Consider the following 16272-nt stretch of genomic DNA (forward strand, 5'->3'; position numbering starts at 1 on the left):
GCACTTGGCTGGAGATTTCAGAACAAAAAGCTTTACACCTACCAAACACTGTTAATAACTCAGCTCACTGCAGCTCTGTCAGAGGTGCTGCCGTCAGGAGTAACTGTGGACCAGTGCAAAAGCACAACAGGTTGCACAGCTCAACGTGGTAAGCAGCTATCTTGTTTCCAGAAGAGAGAAGCAGCTTTTTTTCGGCAGCATAATAAGCTTCTTATGACATATTTAGCATCTAGTTAAGACAATGATGAACAGATGTCCCATTCTGCATGCCCTAATGCCAGCATGAGCCAAACTAAACCAGAACGAGAACCACCTCCCTCTCCAATCCTGCTGACTCCACTGGAAAGGAAACAAAGCGCAGCAGAGGGGTGAGGAAGGTGGCAGTTCCTTGCACAGAGGTCAGGTTCAGCGCCTCCCTTCTGGGTTCCAATGTTAGACATGGTCTGGAGAAAGAAACCAAATTGCCTGCTTCTCCTGACTAAGAATGGAATAAGCGTAAGGACACAAAACTCATGCAGACAAGGACTGAGCCTCAAAAACACTGGGTGCAAGATCTTTTTGCAACCTCTTTCCTGAACCTAAATCCCCAAAATTCTTACCAAGCAGAATCCTTCTCACAAAAATATTCAGATTTTGGTTTAGGTCCAGCGTGGGCTGAAATCAAACTTCTCAGCTGCAAAATCTACCACAAACAATCCAGACAATCCAGAATTATAAAGCCTAGACAAGTAATCACAGAAAAGACTGGTATTTGATTTGGGGAGGTTGTGATTGTAGAAAAATTGGGGGACAAACAGAGAAAGGTCAATTTTGTGATACTACTAGTACTCAGCTAATTTCATCATGACAAGAAATAACAATCCTGCCATTTCCTTTACTGGTAATTATTTCTTCCCTCCTAATTTCATCACATTTAGTAATGGTGAAAAGGACAAAAGTTTGAGGACATGAAACAACTCACACCCCTTTAAAACACACACGACAGAAAGAGAAAAAGCAGAAACCGTTTGATATATAACAGAGACAAATCTTCCTTTGTGCCACCAGACACATCTCTGCATGCCAACATGGCAATTTACTTCAGAAGAAGTTAAACAAAACTTTATGGGCCTAGAGACAAGCCGTATGGTTTTCAGAGAACAGATGAAGAGACAGATCCCATTCACACCACCTTTCCTCAGAAACAATTCAGGGAAGAGCTCTGGTATTGATTTCCAGGCTCCAACAGTTGTAAAGTCGATGCATTATAAGTGAGGTAGACTTCATTTTGAAGGGAAGTTCTTCTTTCTCACCTGAAATAATTTATCTCTAATTCAATTACAGGGACTAAATTCTAAGAGGACTAAGTAAGAAAACAATGAAGGTTAGCAGCAATGTACCAGACAGGGAATAATTTTCCTAATTAGATAGTTGGAGCAGAGTCAAAAGAAAGAGTTCACAAGATGGCTCATTTAGGAAGTCTGTAACTTAAATCCTTCTCACCAGTGCTGCCCCTGCTCTTCCCTGACCAGCACTGACCGGGTGGAGCTGCCAGGAAAAGGCCTTTTCAAGAGCACAATTAAGACATGGCATTGGCATACACATAAATGAAGTTGAGGAAGAAGAGGGGGACTACTGCAGGCAGGCACACAGCTTGCAGCATGAGGCCAGAACCAAAGTTGGCACAGACAGAGCATTAAGGCCTGTTCTGACAAAAGCATTAAAAACTTCAAAAATTAAAATATAATCCAAAGTGTTAGCGAGCAAACTAAACACGGGACTACAGACTGCTGCCCAGAGCTTTGCATAAACTGCAACTTACCACTGGGAGTGTGAGCCACGTGGCCACAACGCAGTCGGTGATCCAACGATACCAGGCTGGCGAGATGAACATCAAAGGTATTAAGGGCCCGAGCATGAATATGCTTCCAAAAAAACTTCCCAAGAACAGTGCAAGTACAAAGTATATCCCTTTCCATGACACCATGGCTCTGGAAAAGAGAGATGGCATTATATTAGAGAGAAACTGAGAATAATGACACAATTTTTCAAGTCTGTAAGTGCAGATTGAGGAAGTATTCCTCCTGTTTTCCCCCATGCTAACACCACATGACAACAGCAAACATAACCAAAATGTTCTGCCTCACAAGCAGCAAGAGAGTGACTTTGTAAACACAGTGATTTGTAAGGAGGACTGGGATATTAAAGAGGTCATAAAAGGACCAGCTACCTCATCATTTCCTCCACCTACTGTAACACGTAGTCCCAATCTAAAGCCTTCAGCAAGCTATTTCCATTACCCAAAGGTAAAGAAGAGCAATACAAGAGAACACCTAGGTTATTAAACATTTCAAACATTACCTTTGTCACTAGCAAAGCACTAAAGTTGGCATCTTCTGAAAACAGGGAACTTGGCTTTTCTCTTTCTCTATGCTGTCTCTCCTTGCTGAACACCATGCTGCAGAAACTCATCTGCCTCACCCAACAAGGGTCTGCATGCAACCTCCTCCAGAAAACACTGACCTTTGCAAGATTGCTCAGCTGTTTCAAACACCAGGTCCTGCCCCATCCCAGCAGGGCAGGCAAGCAGCGGCTGAAACCTCCTGGCTTAAAAAATTTTGACTTTTCAAAGCGTGCTGTACTTCAGCTGCCCTTATCAGTTACTTTCCAACTTATTCCACCAAAACAACAGTCTCTGCATTTTAAGACACTAGTCTAGACCTGGAATAGTTCAATGCCTGTGCTATCAGCTCAACTCCTTCGTTACCAATGGAAACACAGTGCACAGAGCTTCTCACAGCTGAGTGCTCAGCAATCCACCAAGCATTTGAAACAGCTATGAGCTTTCACATTTCAGCGACTACAACCAGCCATGACAAAGCAAATGTGGAAATATCAATTCCCTAAATTAATGCCTAAAAATAGTCTGGTTTTGTCTATTTGGGACCTGACCAATTGTTTAAAAAAGCAAAGGTTAAGTAGAAGTCACTTTTTGGTCACTTTACCGAATTCCTTTTCTGACAGGCTATTTCAGAAATTACAAGAGCTCGGGCAGACAGGGTTTCAGAATGAGAAAAACAGGAAGCGGGTGTTTTTAATTTCAAAATGGGCAATGGAAAAGTAATCCATTAAGCCTTGTGTACTGTACGCGTACATGATTTATCTCAATTACGTTTTGTTCAACATCCATAGCAATAATGTTTGCACAGCAAAGTATCCAAAAGTCAAGAAATGGCAAAGCTGGTGCTGCTAGCACAGGAATTTGCTTCTGCTCCTTCATGTTGACAAGTAACAAGAAAGAAGCTCTATTTCGAGATACTTTTAGGTCTAAACTATTTCCTAAGCGACACATCTTTGGAAGCAGGCCAAGAAAAGAGGCCATGTAAATCTGTTAGTGTAAGGAGGACATAGGAAGCTGTGTTTAGCCTGACTGCTGCACTACAGCAGAAAAAGTAACTCTAAATACGAATGCTTGCTGATAGCTCTGTCAGAAGGATTTTAACACAGTGAAATTTACACCCTGGGGTACTTCCCTACCAAACACAAGGACTAAATAACCAGCTGCCTGCACATGTACCCACGTAGCAGGATCAGTTTGGACATACCAAGGGATCGTGGAGGAGCAAGGCACTGAAGAAACAACACCCCAACTACCTTCTTGCATTTGTTAATGCAGACCTGTGTGGGGCAAGTTTGAAGTAAAGCTGGCAGAGGACAGGAGGAAAAACCCCACCAAGGACAGAAACAACAGAAAGGACAAAAAGGAGCGCTGATGGCAGCAGTACTATAGGAAAAGGTCTTCTCCTGACATGCCAAGATCCAAGACCTACAGCAAAAGGCAGCAGAGAGGATTAAAATTCCATGTGCTTGATACAATCAAGGATTTATTGAGGAGTAAGCACAGCAAAACAACTGGAACAACATCTAGGGCCAGCTTTCATGGACAGAAAGCCCACTACCAGCCAGAGAACATGAGTTTTTAGCTCCAGCCAGCCATGCTGGTCCTCTCAAAGGCTGCTCAGCATCCCTGGTGACTCAGTCTGCCACTGGGACATCCACCAGCAGAGCCCCAGGCCCTGAGAGGCTGCCGTCAGCCACAGAGCTGCACCATCCTGTTCCACATACTGACTACAACCACAAAGCGCATGAGAGAAGGTGTCATTCTGCTGCCCTCCCAAGCTCCTGAGAAAGCAAGATCGGTCCCATATTTACAGGCTGAGTTTTTCACAGTTCACACTCAAGTTACAGCACGGAGATACATATTTAAGAAAAAAAAAAACCTCTTCTGTATTTTATGTGAAAGACACTTGTAAACGTTCTGATTTAGGGTTTATTTTCAGATGAAGGTACCTGAGCTATGGAAAAGACTCAGGGAAGTTCTGAAGTTTTTCTTTTTCAGCCTGCACCTCAGCAGCATTTTCTTTAACTTTCTAGTATATACGTATAGAGATTACACTGCATTCCACTGGGTTAAACACCACAGGGTTTATTTCTTGACACAAAAGATACCGTGTATGTTTGTAATCATCATTTATCTCTCTGGTAGCCATATTTTTGAAGTGTGATACATACCATGCTTTGCATATTGCTTATATATAACATATTATAGATCTCTACACACTTAACGCACACATTTAAGTAGAACAACAGATAGAGTCCGAATTACCTCCACCCCAATATAGCACATACTCTGCAAACAGGTACAAGAACAAAAAACCAACTCCGTCTTCATAGACGTGAGTAAAACTGCAGTAAGAACTTACAGCAGAGAGGGTAACCAGCCAGCTGGTCCTCTGAAAGTGTTCTGCAAGCTCATGTTAGCACCAGATGAAACTGTTAACATGCTCAACCCACTTGTTTTCATTTGTGGGTTCACGTGGCAGAGTTACAGGTTACAGGATTTAAAATGCCTCTGCCTACGCACACTTACACTTAATCTCATTTCAGCCAGCAGCTAAGGATCCCTGTATTCATCCCACAGGCTGCCAGTGGCACATACCTCAGGCTGCTCTGCGCTGCCAGTGTTCAGAGGCGGGAGGACAGGGAAGGCTGCAGCCCTGGACTGGATGTGACCCCCTTGCCAGACCTGGAGCATGGCTAAAGCCATGTACATGCCCTCTCCAATACACACAGTGCTGCAGGGAGCCAGCTTCAGTACCTCCTCAGCTGGCAGCACAATGTACAAGTCTGTAAATCGTATGGAGTCAGCTCTGGTCAGACAGAACAACCAGTCACAAATCTGTGTCCTACTAAAGCTACAGTACAGTTTGGGGACTGCCTCATCTCTGAGGCAGCACAGTCATGATCACACAGTGCCACAACATGCCTAGCAAACTCTCTTTTGCTAGTCTTTGCTCAGCTCTGTATCCTCACCTTTTCCCCTTTCCAACCCCTCTCCCAGCCCCACATGCCCCATCACCCACCCCAACACAGCGACCCCCCTCTCCTACACGCCTCACTTACCCCCTCCAGTACCAGCTTGTTTGAGTTGGTGAAGAGAAGCAGTTCCACGTGGCCACACACCCTGACGGAAAGGAAAGCTGCAATGGTGAGGACAGTGTGGCTGGGACACAGGCTCAGCTTCCCAGTCCTGCCAGACCGGACTCCACACACTGGTGTCAGTGCGTGTGGGCACTGCCCTACCCAGTTCACCACTGCATCGCTCACCCGAGGAATTCCCAGATGCCTGCTACCAAAGACAACAGAGAGCGGACTCCACTGTCATCCTTTGCATCTCTCAGCCCTTAGACAGCTTAGAAACAGAGAATCCTTACAGATGCATCTCAGCCACCCCAAATCTGACACACACATTCAACAAGAGATGTAACAGCCACAAATCAAGGCAAAACACTCCTGCAACTTCAAACCTGATTAAAAGCAACCAAATAATTTTAAAGTGAAAGGAGGACTTGATGAAGACTTGTGAAATGATCCAAAACAAGTGAGAAAAGTCTCAAAACAAAGAAAATTGGAACTGATTCAGGTCAGAGCAGAGTCACACAACAAACTAATTAAAGGATATGACAGGAAGCCTGAATAACATAACCCAAGCACTTCCAAAGTATTCCTTTGCTGCTGACAGCTCTCTCTTCCCAACACAGCAATTGCTCTCAGTGCTGGATTTACCACCTATCATGGACTTGATGCAGCTTAAAGCGGCTTCGCATGTGCTGTGCGGGTCAGGGCTGTGGGGAGACAGGAAAAACTATTTTACGTTTGAGGCCAAAAGCTGCAACCAGTGAGGAAGCCAGCACCCTCGTACCAGCTGGTAGCTCTTCATCTGCTCTGTGGCAGAACTCCAAGTTATTGGGGTTCTGCACTTCACATCTGTTCGTTGCCATAGCAGAAGGAAAACACGTGCTGTCTCCAGGTAACAGGAAACAGCCATTCTTAAAATACAATTTTGTTTTATATTTCAGTCAATTCTAAAAATTCTTGGCTACAACAGGACAAACTACTTTCCCAAACAGTTGCATTTTCACAAGTTTCATCTTTATTAGAATATCTTCTTGAAATTATTTCATATGCTACATAAACACAGTGTTTGCACAGTAACACAAAGCAGAGGCATCTTAGTGATGGGATTTTGGCTTGTTCTGCTTATCACCTACATGCTTTTATTCAGGTACAGCTGGAATCACAGTCAAAACACAGCTTGTTGCCATGATGATCTCAAATAGTTTCAAACAGTTGGTTCTCTACAACAAAAACAGTTTTTCTTTACAGCTGCTCCTATGGCTTCTACGTGGGCAAAGGTTGCAAAATAAGTTTGTCCGGTAAGAAGCAAAAACCTTCTCAAATTAAAGATCTACAAGTTTCACAGCAGCCAACACTCACCACATGCTTCACGTTTCCTTAACAGTTCCTGGCCAACTCAAAGTTCTTGTACAAACAAGTTAATTCATCCCCCCAGTTCAGCGTAAAACCTACAGTCTGGCATTAAGCAGTGCTACCTGGCACACAGAGCCAGCAGCCAGATAACTAGAAAACTGGTGAAACACTAAGTCCTACACAGTCAGCAAATCAGGTCTCAGTATGCTGCTGAAAACATCAAGAAATGCTCTTCAGTGCTGATAAAACGATGCTGTGTTATTACCAGTCTGCACGCTTCTATTCAGCAAGCACAGGCAACAGAATTGTTTATTGCTCTTCAGGACCTGAATGGGGAACACCAGGCACTGGGTTTAATTCTCCTTTCAGTCAATCACCAGCAGAAAAAGTAACCACTACCTTCAATTAAACCAGCAGAGAGGAGACAGCCCATGGTGCCCTTTCTCGAGCAGCTCCGCACAGAACACCAGCAGGGCACCACAACTGGACTTCAGGTTAGCTCAGCGTTTCCTCCAAGCACAGCAAATTAAAGTGGTGAGCTGGAAATTTCCACTCTTTATTCATCTTTGCATCCTGAAACATAATTTCCAAGTCAGAAGACAATTTTCACAACAATTTTTCAAACCTTTCACCTGGGTGACGTGAATTTGACTTCATGGAGGTGGGCAGAAGGGGAATAGAGCTGCTTCCCAGGTGTTCGTTAAACTAGCCACCAAACGAACGATCCAGACTTTCCCTTGTTCACCAGTTTGTAAGGTCACTAACTAAAATCCTCCAGGCAGGAGAATAGGCAGCTGGACAATGCTTCCTAGCTTGCAGGGCAAATCCTGCAGGGCTCTCAGCCACCACTGAGCAAGTGGCTACGGACAATGTAGCCAGGCAGGTAATGTTCAGTGGAAATGACACATCCTAGCAGAACATTTCAAGTCCAACGAATCACCAGGCTTTTCTGCCTGAGTATCTTAAGGTTTTTTTTCCATAACATTTCAAAGGAAATTCTTACCAGTTCTTGCACTCAGGGCTAGACACCAGTGTCTGTGTAGCACCACATTTTAAGAAGAAAATTGCTCACAGCAAGCTTTTGTAGACTGACTCGGTTGTATTTCCAGATCTACAACTTCCCCCATCCCTATGACCACGCAACTTCTCACTTGCGTCTCAGTTAAAAGAGGTGCAGAATCAGCAGAGGTTACATGGGCAAAAATGGCAAGGAGAAGCAGCTATTAATTGCACGTATATCCACTCTAATCTGCAGCTTACACCACACAGGCAAGAAACTCCAGCCGTTTCCACAGACCACTCTATAAACTGCTTCTTATTCCTGATCCTTCTCCTGGGCACATCAGTACTTTAAGGAACATGTGAATATCGTAGAGATCACTACCACAGAAAAAACATGTGAAGAAACAGGCGTTTGACTATTAGAACTACTTCCCTCCTATTCGATTCTTGTTTTAAAAGCCCTTAAGATATTTAGCACGTATACTGTAAAACAATATAGGATCAGGCAATGAAAGATCATTGCCATTACAACCCCCATCCGTGACCCTCTCAGGTAAGGTATCAGCTTACATATGCACAAAATAAAAGGTACAGCACTTAATGAGTAATTTCCCTAAGTATTACCAATAAAATACAATTACTGCTGCATCTTATAATCTATTATCTCATGTATTTGCCAAGAGTTAATCTATTATAGCCCCATAATAAATGTCATTGAATATTCAATTTGCTCTTCCAAGTAATTGTGTCTTTCCAGATGCAGAAAACCTGGCCTTTAGATACTGTAAGCAGATAACTCAGTCCAGGTTTTGACATCAGATCAGTCTGATGCTGCTTCACTCTCATTGCTCGAACTCTTCCACAGTTGCTCCAGACAACCAACAGAGCCTGAATGAGAGCAGGAGCTCAGGGGTATAAAATTATTTGTAAGAGAGTATAGAGGAACAGCTACAGCTGTTTCCTGAAAAAAAAAAAATGATACCTGAAAAAGTAGCTCACTTTTATTCTTTACTATGTTCTGAAAATCTAGATGAATTGACAGTCTGAGCTGCTGTAACAAGAACTGCACAAGAACCGCACAAGCGGTTTTTTTGACCAAAAGCTACCTCAGTTTTTGTTACACATATATTGCACAGACACCAATAACTGCAAACAATACTTCCATGGCTTTCCATGCACACAGCTGCTCTCCATACTGTCCCCCAAGTTACTGCAGCCCCACAAGCCACAGTAAACACTACCCAGGCTGGCAAGTCCTCAGAACCAGGTTCAGCAGATGGAGAACAGCTGTCCCTCCGGCCCCTTCATCCCCTATCTTTACATAAGACCAAAACAAACACAACCTTGCCCCAAACGTAGAGCAGTGCTCAGTTCTGGAGCTCTACTAGGTATAGCAAGTAAGACTTGCAGTTCAGCTCCAGGCCCTTTCTGCTTCACAAACAAAGCTGCCTGCAGTCAAGCTGGCAAATATAAGTGGTCTACTATTAAAAGCCTGTAATAGCCAAAGAAGCTGACCAGCTTCAGCAGCTCACAAATCCAAGGGAAAATTATGCAAAAAGGATAAAATGTCCCACTTTGTAAGCGGAGACCTTACAAACAAACCAATAAATCAACTTTTCCCCCTGCATAAAGCATCCCAGACCTTCACAGCTATCCTGGAGGGAGTGTGGCATTTATAACTTCAGAAGTACCCATTCCACAATAAAATTCTCAGCTGGGGAAGGGAAACCAAAAAGACTCCTTGTTGGAGAACAATTACTCAAAGACAAAATTGGCACAGTGGTCAGTGGAATATCCTAAAATCCCTGCCACTGGCACTGAACCAGAATCCCTCTCTGAGCACAGTGAAAGCTCTCCGGGTTGTTGACATGCAACAGATCCTGAAGGTACAATTTAAAAGTGTTGGATTACCAAGGTTCTAAACTTTGCTGTGTTCCCCATTTCCAAGACAAACTTCTAAACCTTTTTATAGACGGTAATTCCCAACTCCCTTCTGTGCAAGGACACATCCATGCATCTCCAGTGGCTTTTCCACCCTCATCAATACTGGATTTTCTTATCGGGAAAACAAAAAGAAACACAGGAGAGGTGTGTGAGCAAAATTCGAACTGTTTGTTCAGCGACCTGTGAAAACCAACAACTACAGCCAGGATAGGAAGAGCAGGACAGAAAACCTATGCTAGCTCATATCATTCTGAAGAGCACAATGATGAAAATATAAAGGGGAGATGTAAAAGCAGAATTCTGGAGGCCTTAAGCACGGTATCCAGTGTGGAGAATGTTTCAGCCAGAGCTCTGTATTCCTGACCGACCTGTACAGAAACCTCTCTCGGTTTTAGAACAGAAGGTGTCAACCCAAATAACTCCTCTTTTTCCAGCTATAATGTGGGCTACAAATGTGAGTGCGACAACTGAGTTTGGTTCTGGATGGGTAAGATTACAGCCTGGGGGTTTTCAATACCTGCTGTACTGTGACAGCCAACACCTGTGAAACAATGACAATCCCTGAACTCCTTCATTCCTCCCCTCAGCAGCATGACACATACTAGAAAGCCTCAGCAGGCCCCATGCTAAAATTCCCAACAGCAAACTTACCAAGTCAGTGAAGCTCCATCCAGAATCAACTGCAAGATCAGATCAGGGATTTTATCAATTCTAGGAATTGTTAAAGGGCTGAAAAGGAAAACTAGAGACTTGTCTTCATTTCCCTAGCACGTAAGTCATTCTGGCTAAACCATGCTTACACAAGAGATGGAAAGCAGTGCCTGCAGACAAATTTCTGTCACTATTTTAGTTGTTTTAATAAAGATAAATTGCTACTATCAATTGCATATAACTCTGCCAAGCCTGAGTCTGTTCAACTGCCTCAGGCTTTTAAAAATATATTTCCAAGACAAATATAAAAGAAAAAAACATTTGCAAATAACTTTAAAAATGTTCTAGCCACTGAATTGGAAAATTCCATACTTCAGAAAGCTTCAGATCTGCAGGGCTGCCTCTGTATCAAGAACACACACAACACTGCGAAGCATACCTACACATCAGCAAACATCACATTTGTTTGCAACAACTCTAAAAGCCTCATAGACTGTATTTTCTAGTGAGCTATGCCTACAGAGTGGTTATCTGGCAGGCTTCGGAGCAAAGGAGGAAAAATGCAGGATGAACAATGCTTCATTCCCACTAGAAGCAGTGGCAACAGTTTATTTGCATTTGTTCCATTTCTGGGCATGAAATCCTGTGCTCAGTCTGTTCTCTTTTGGTGAAGATGCAACATTGAAACGATGTAGCCCAAATCCACCCACTGCCAAACTACTGTCCCACTGCTGATGAATAACCTCTGCTTCAGGACCACACAGTGACAGCTAAAGTTCTGCTGGCCTCCTTGGAGCCTTTCAAGGACTAGCCCTCAAACCTTGTTTGCACAGCATTCCAGCAGAATCAGTCAACACATACCTGGGTATTTCTACAATTGCATTACAAACAAATGTTCAGAACTGCAGCTTCAACCCTGTCTTCACCTCCATGGTTCTTCTTTTCCATAACCTACAAAAGGAAGCTTCTCTTCCAACAGACTCTAAAGGGATGTCCCACAGGGCTTCAAGTCGATTCAGGTCTTCAAAGCAATTTCTAACAGAGCACCGCATTCTGCTGTGTAAACATTTCCTCAGCACTCACCTAGTGCTGTGCATAGACGTCAGCTTTGCCTGGGCAATTGCATAGCTGAGCTGGACAATTCACAGTCTAGGCTCTGTGTAAAGTCAGCAGGCAGACTGAGGCGGATACTCTGCTTTGGTTCCGGGGCTACTGAGTTTGACCCTGTACAACAAATCACATTTTTTAAGTGTTCGCAAAGACAGAAAATATTCTACCAGCACAGTATAATGACGCAACTCATGTTTCTTGTTAGAACTGAATGGATTTGGTCCCTCAAGCATAAGGGAAGATGGGAGCAACCTGTAAAGTGTTTTGCATTTAGGTGCAAAGGATCCAGCACTAGTAACAAATGGATAACAAAATGTTTTGCATAAACACTTAGCAAGGTCATTTTATCCCATAACAAAGTACCAATACGAGCAGCTAAATAAAGTAATTCCAGGCTGCAGCCACCGGAAAGCTATCTGCCAGCGCTTATGCAACTTTTCACTGAGATGCCAGGAGACAAATGGACAAAAGCAACATCTAAGAATACAATTTTTAGATTTTTAGCTTTATATTATGTAAAAGAGTATCTAATTTGAACCAGAATCTCTGTTTCTAATAAAGTTTGCCAGAACTGAAAGGAGCTTATAAAAAAGCATTAAAAGGAGTTTGATAGGTTTTGCATTTCCCATCAATGTTACAGTAAGTTTCAAGTCAGCTACAAGCACCATTGGCTGTAGCAGATTCGTTAGACAGACATGCTGTGGCTGACACAGAGATGCCAGACAATCCAAGAATAAAGTATCCACGAAATAACTACAGGACAGCAAGTGACCGAGTCAGGGAAATAACTCGTTCAAGCTCTTCAGAGACTACCAGACTTCACATGTGATGTTCAAGCTTAAAAAGAGCTACTAGGGAAAAAGGAAAAAGGGGAGGAAAGAAGGAAATCCCCAAGAGAATTACAAAGAGCCCCCCGCAACACACTCACACTGCTGCTATAGCTCTGCTGACAGCTTCCAGTCTCTCTGCCTTGGTACCACTGCTGCTGACAAAGTGCCTTAAAAGCTGCAAAGCAACAGGGGAAAGGTACAGAAAAACAGAATAACTTTTAAAAGACTGCGATCATTGTTTGGATAGCTAAGGAAGCTGCGCTGATCACAGCTTGGGGATAGGAGATCAGAACATAAAGAACACCCTGACCTGCAACAAACTACTGTGTGGAAGACAAAGGGGAGAAGTGATGAGGCAGACATAGTCTAGTGAAGGTTATTTATTGGCATCCCTTCTCTCCCTTGGAAGAAATAATAATAAAAAAGGAATCTAAAGGAAATGCAGTGACTCAGTCTTCACAGTAGATAAATTCTATCCAAAAAAGGAAGATATTATCCAGATTTGGCTGTGCAATATCATGCTACCAGAAATATCTGAACCAGGAATCTTCTCCCAGCAGTTTCTGTAGTCACAGAATAATTTTAATATAAGCTGTATCTAGACTCTTCTTTAGAGTCAGACAGATTTAAGGCTCATGATCTTCCAATTTGTTTTAAGCACTTTTTTTCCCCTTTCTCTCCCCGCAAGAATTTCTCTTTCAAGAAGATCTAGCATTGTCTTAGCAATCTCCAAGCAAGAACACACCCTGGCATATGTTTCCCCATTTACCAAGTGTCCTGACCTTTCAGGAAAAAAGGTAACACACAACCACAGAATTTCTGGAAAGGCTGTGTTATTCCGCATTACACACAAATATCAGAGAGACAGAAGCTGGAAGAGCTGGCTTTGAGGTGTAAATATGCTCAGTAAGTGAAGTGCTTGGGTAGACAGCTAAGGCAAGATCTGAGAAAGCACATATATCTTCCCAGCTACACTTGCAGAAGAATTCCCAGCTCTTGAAATGCCTTTCATGAGTTCCTTGCAATGGGCATTGTGGAGGTGATATTTTTACTGGGGAAATTATCAATCTCGGACTTATCAAAAGCAGATCCTCAAGACATTCCACTTCCCTCTCCCCCTCATCTGTCTGAGGCTCTTCCTTGTCTCTTAGGAAAGCACACACACTGCTGAAAACCCTCAGTACCCCGATAACCGGAGGACAGTTAGCTGTACAGATGGGGACACACACGTTCAAACAATGCAGCCTCACAAAAGTCAGGCCACTTCTGTCAAGACTGCACGTGCGTGCAGCTTCCACTGTGCTACATATAAACGTGCTGTGAGACAAGTCCCTGGCTGTTAGAGTACCAGTTATACCTGGATTAACACAGATAACTCAGGTCAAGCCCATAACATCTAAAGGTAAAACATATCATTTTTAATCTTGCATGAAGTTGCTTACCAGTCCAAACACTCTTGTCACACAACTCCCCCTCATCTGCTGCTGCTGCAGGTTAACAGCCAGGGAAACAGGGCAGACAGTGCGAACGCAGGCCCATGACATGTCAAAGGGAAAGCCTGGAGCTATTGGAAAGCCCTGGATCACAGCAAGAGAGCCAAACAACGCACCTTCTAGTGAAGGCAATTTGAAGGCAATTACAATCCAGAAGATTAACGGACTGACTCAGGCGTACATGAGCCTGGATTTTCCACCCTCCCTCTTTCCCAGAACCCGTCTCACTCACTACGGAGGGCAAGGCTGGGTGTAGAGGAGTTTTCAAAAGTGCAGCATGGGGAAAATTTGAAAACAACTTGAGGAAACACAGATTCTTGCTGAGCACAGAGTTTTCAACAGCATCTAAGATTTATTATATGGAAATTTTTTTCCATCCTAGATACAAGCTACAACAACGCATGTTTCTGTTCCCATTCAGCCACAGCTGAACAGCTTGTTGAACCATTAGAGCAAGAAAAGAAGCTTTCACAAAAAAAAGAACTCTTCTTTTTGGACCAAACATCTATTATTAAAGCAATGCTGGTAACAGGAATCAATGAATTGGCTAAATGTCAAGGATTACTGAGCAACTAAATCTGATAAGTAATTTTGATGTATTGAGAATATCAAAACAGAGTACTCAGAAAAATATACTAAAGACAAATGGTCATGAAACTACTTTTTAAGCCTTCCTCTCCCTCTGCCCTGTTTGGAACTTACTAGGAAATGTAAACACCTTTCAATGTCAACAGTTAGAAAGGTTTTGTGAGTAATGCCTACACTAACTCAAGTTTTTAGTAAAGATACCTGTTCAAAGAGTACCCTGGAATTGTGTTTGGAAGCAGCTGGCTGGTACAACAGCAGAGGGGTAGCCCTGCACTCACCCCACCATGTCTTGTTCTTTGATACAGTCCCAACAGGCAAAGGATGGGGAGGTGAAGCTGCAGTTGGTGCTTTGAAAGGAAGACCATTAGGGTATAAAACCAAAAAATTCAGAGCATCAAGGTTTTATTATGGAAAAACCCATTTTCTAAATAAGTTTCTAACATCAAATGAACCTCCCTATCAATTTCCTTGCAGAAAGCAAAACGCTGCTTTAGAGGTACTACAGTACTTACAAATAAGCTTTACTATTGACATCAGCCACTGTTAAAGCCTCTCCTCAGAAATCGCATGTGATTCCAGTATTTGATTTTATTTTATCCTTTTTTTTTTTTAAACTGCTGATACAGCAATACAGTACACATCACTGTACCATCGCAGTACCATCATTTCATCATGATGAAACACCAAACCACAAGCACCTTCTGGAGAGAGATGTGCTGATGTAAAGAAACACATTTCTTCACATTTAGATTAAATGGATACTGAAGTCAAATGAATTGAAGTCATTTTAAGAATTGCCCTCTCAGCCAGCCCTCACCTCTTCTGTACGTATATTACAATACCACTACACTTCTGGAGGAAGGGTCTGAGTGTTTGGTTTTTTTCAAATCTTTGAGAGAAAAGATTAAATTGAAAAATAAATTGGCTATATTATGCTACTTATCAGCAAAGCAGGACGGAATTTGTAAAAACCTGGATTAAAACCACCATATGCAATTTTGAATTTGCCAAGTCTAGTACCAATCCACCAAGGAAGGATTTCCTGCGTTTCATTCTGGGCATTTACAGAAGTACCTTAAACCGGGCCACTGGATTGATTCCCTCACTCCCCATCCCATCTTGCTCCATTCAGCAGATTGATCCAATGCAATGCAATGTCACAAAAGAAAACTCCACTTTTTCTTCCTATGAAGCAGAACTATACCCTCAGCTCACTTTCATGAACATTTATCTATAAGGGGTCAATGTTTTAGAACTTCAGACTGAAACTTGCAGTCACAGGCAGAAAAGCTACAGCGACAACCTCAGGGACACTCCCTCTCCTTACATCCCTGTGGCAGAAGAATCCTCAAAATGTAAACGACATTGAAGGCAATCAATCCTTTTTCACACTCTTCTGGGAAAAAAGAGGGAAGAAACAAGGTTTGGGATGCCCTAGAAAAGTCTCCTGTTGTGAATAAAGGCTTTCCTATGAGAACATGCACTCACACAAATTGGGGTTTGGAGCAGAGGCTCAGCACTCAATGGAGTTCAGCATGTCCAAGCTGGTTTAAGGACCTGTTCAAGGCCTAGGTTAGCAGACTTGCTACTGTTTGCATATAGAAAGGGTAAGAGAAGACAATGAATATCACCATTTTTATCTTTACATACAAGAAGTTACTAAATAGAGTTGTAACGCACTTCAGCGATAAAAGAATCATCTGCAAAATGAAGTGGTCTGCAAAACAGCTCCGTCTTCAGTTTTCCTTCAGGTTGCTCCTGCTGACCTAAACACACAAGAGGAAGTTCTGCCATCAATGCCACCAGAAGACATTCAGAAAAACCGTGTCAGATTCAGACAGTCT

The 16272-nt window shown here is 42.8% G+C and overlaps 1 protein-coding gene across 4 annotated transcripts in view; it reads right to left on the minus strand.

The window, feature by feature from the left end:
- The window catches only part of LCLAT1 (lysocardiolipin acyltransferase 1), a 108917-nt gene that overhangs the window by 70540 nt on the left and 22105 nt on the right, over window positions 1-16272 (minus strand). Inside the window, exons 1-2 of one of the 4 annotated variants that reach the window (XM_054064164.1) lie at window positions 7210-7332; window positions 1802-1970 (exon numbers count right to left, since the gene is read on the minus strand). In XM_054064164.1, coding sequence (XP_053920139.1) covers window positions 1802-1966 — 165 coding nt within the window. In that variant the 5' untranslated portion in view covers window positions 1967-1970; window positions 7210-7332. Of the gene's footprint in view, window positions 1-1801; window positions 1971-4742; window positions 4765-5442; window positions 5570-7209; window positions 7333-16272 lie in introns of those variants that run through there. The other 3 variants (XM_054064163.1, XM_054064162.1, XM_054064168.1) reach the window with 3 other exon arrangements.

The sequence above is a fragment of the Cuculus canorus genome, chromosome 3 (genome assembly GCF_017976375.1).
Source record: "Cuculus canorus isolate bCucCan1 chromosome 3, bCucCan1.pri, whole genome shotgun sequence".
Taxonomy (NCBI): Eukaryota; Metazoa; Chordata; class Aves; order Cuculiformes; family Cuculidae; genus Cuculus; species Cuculus canorus.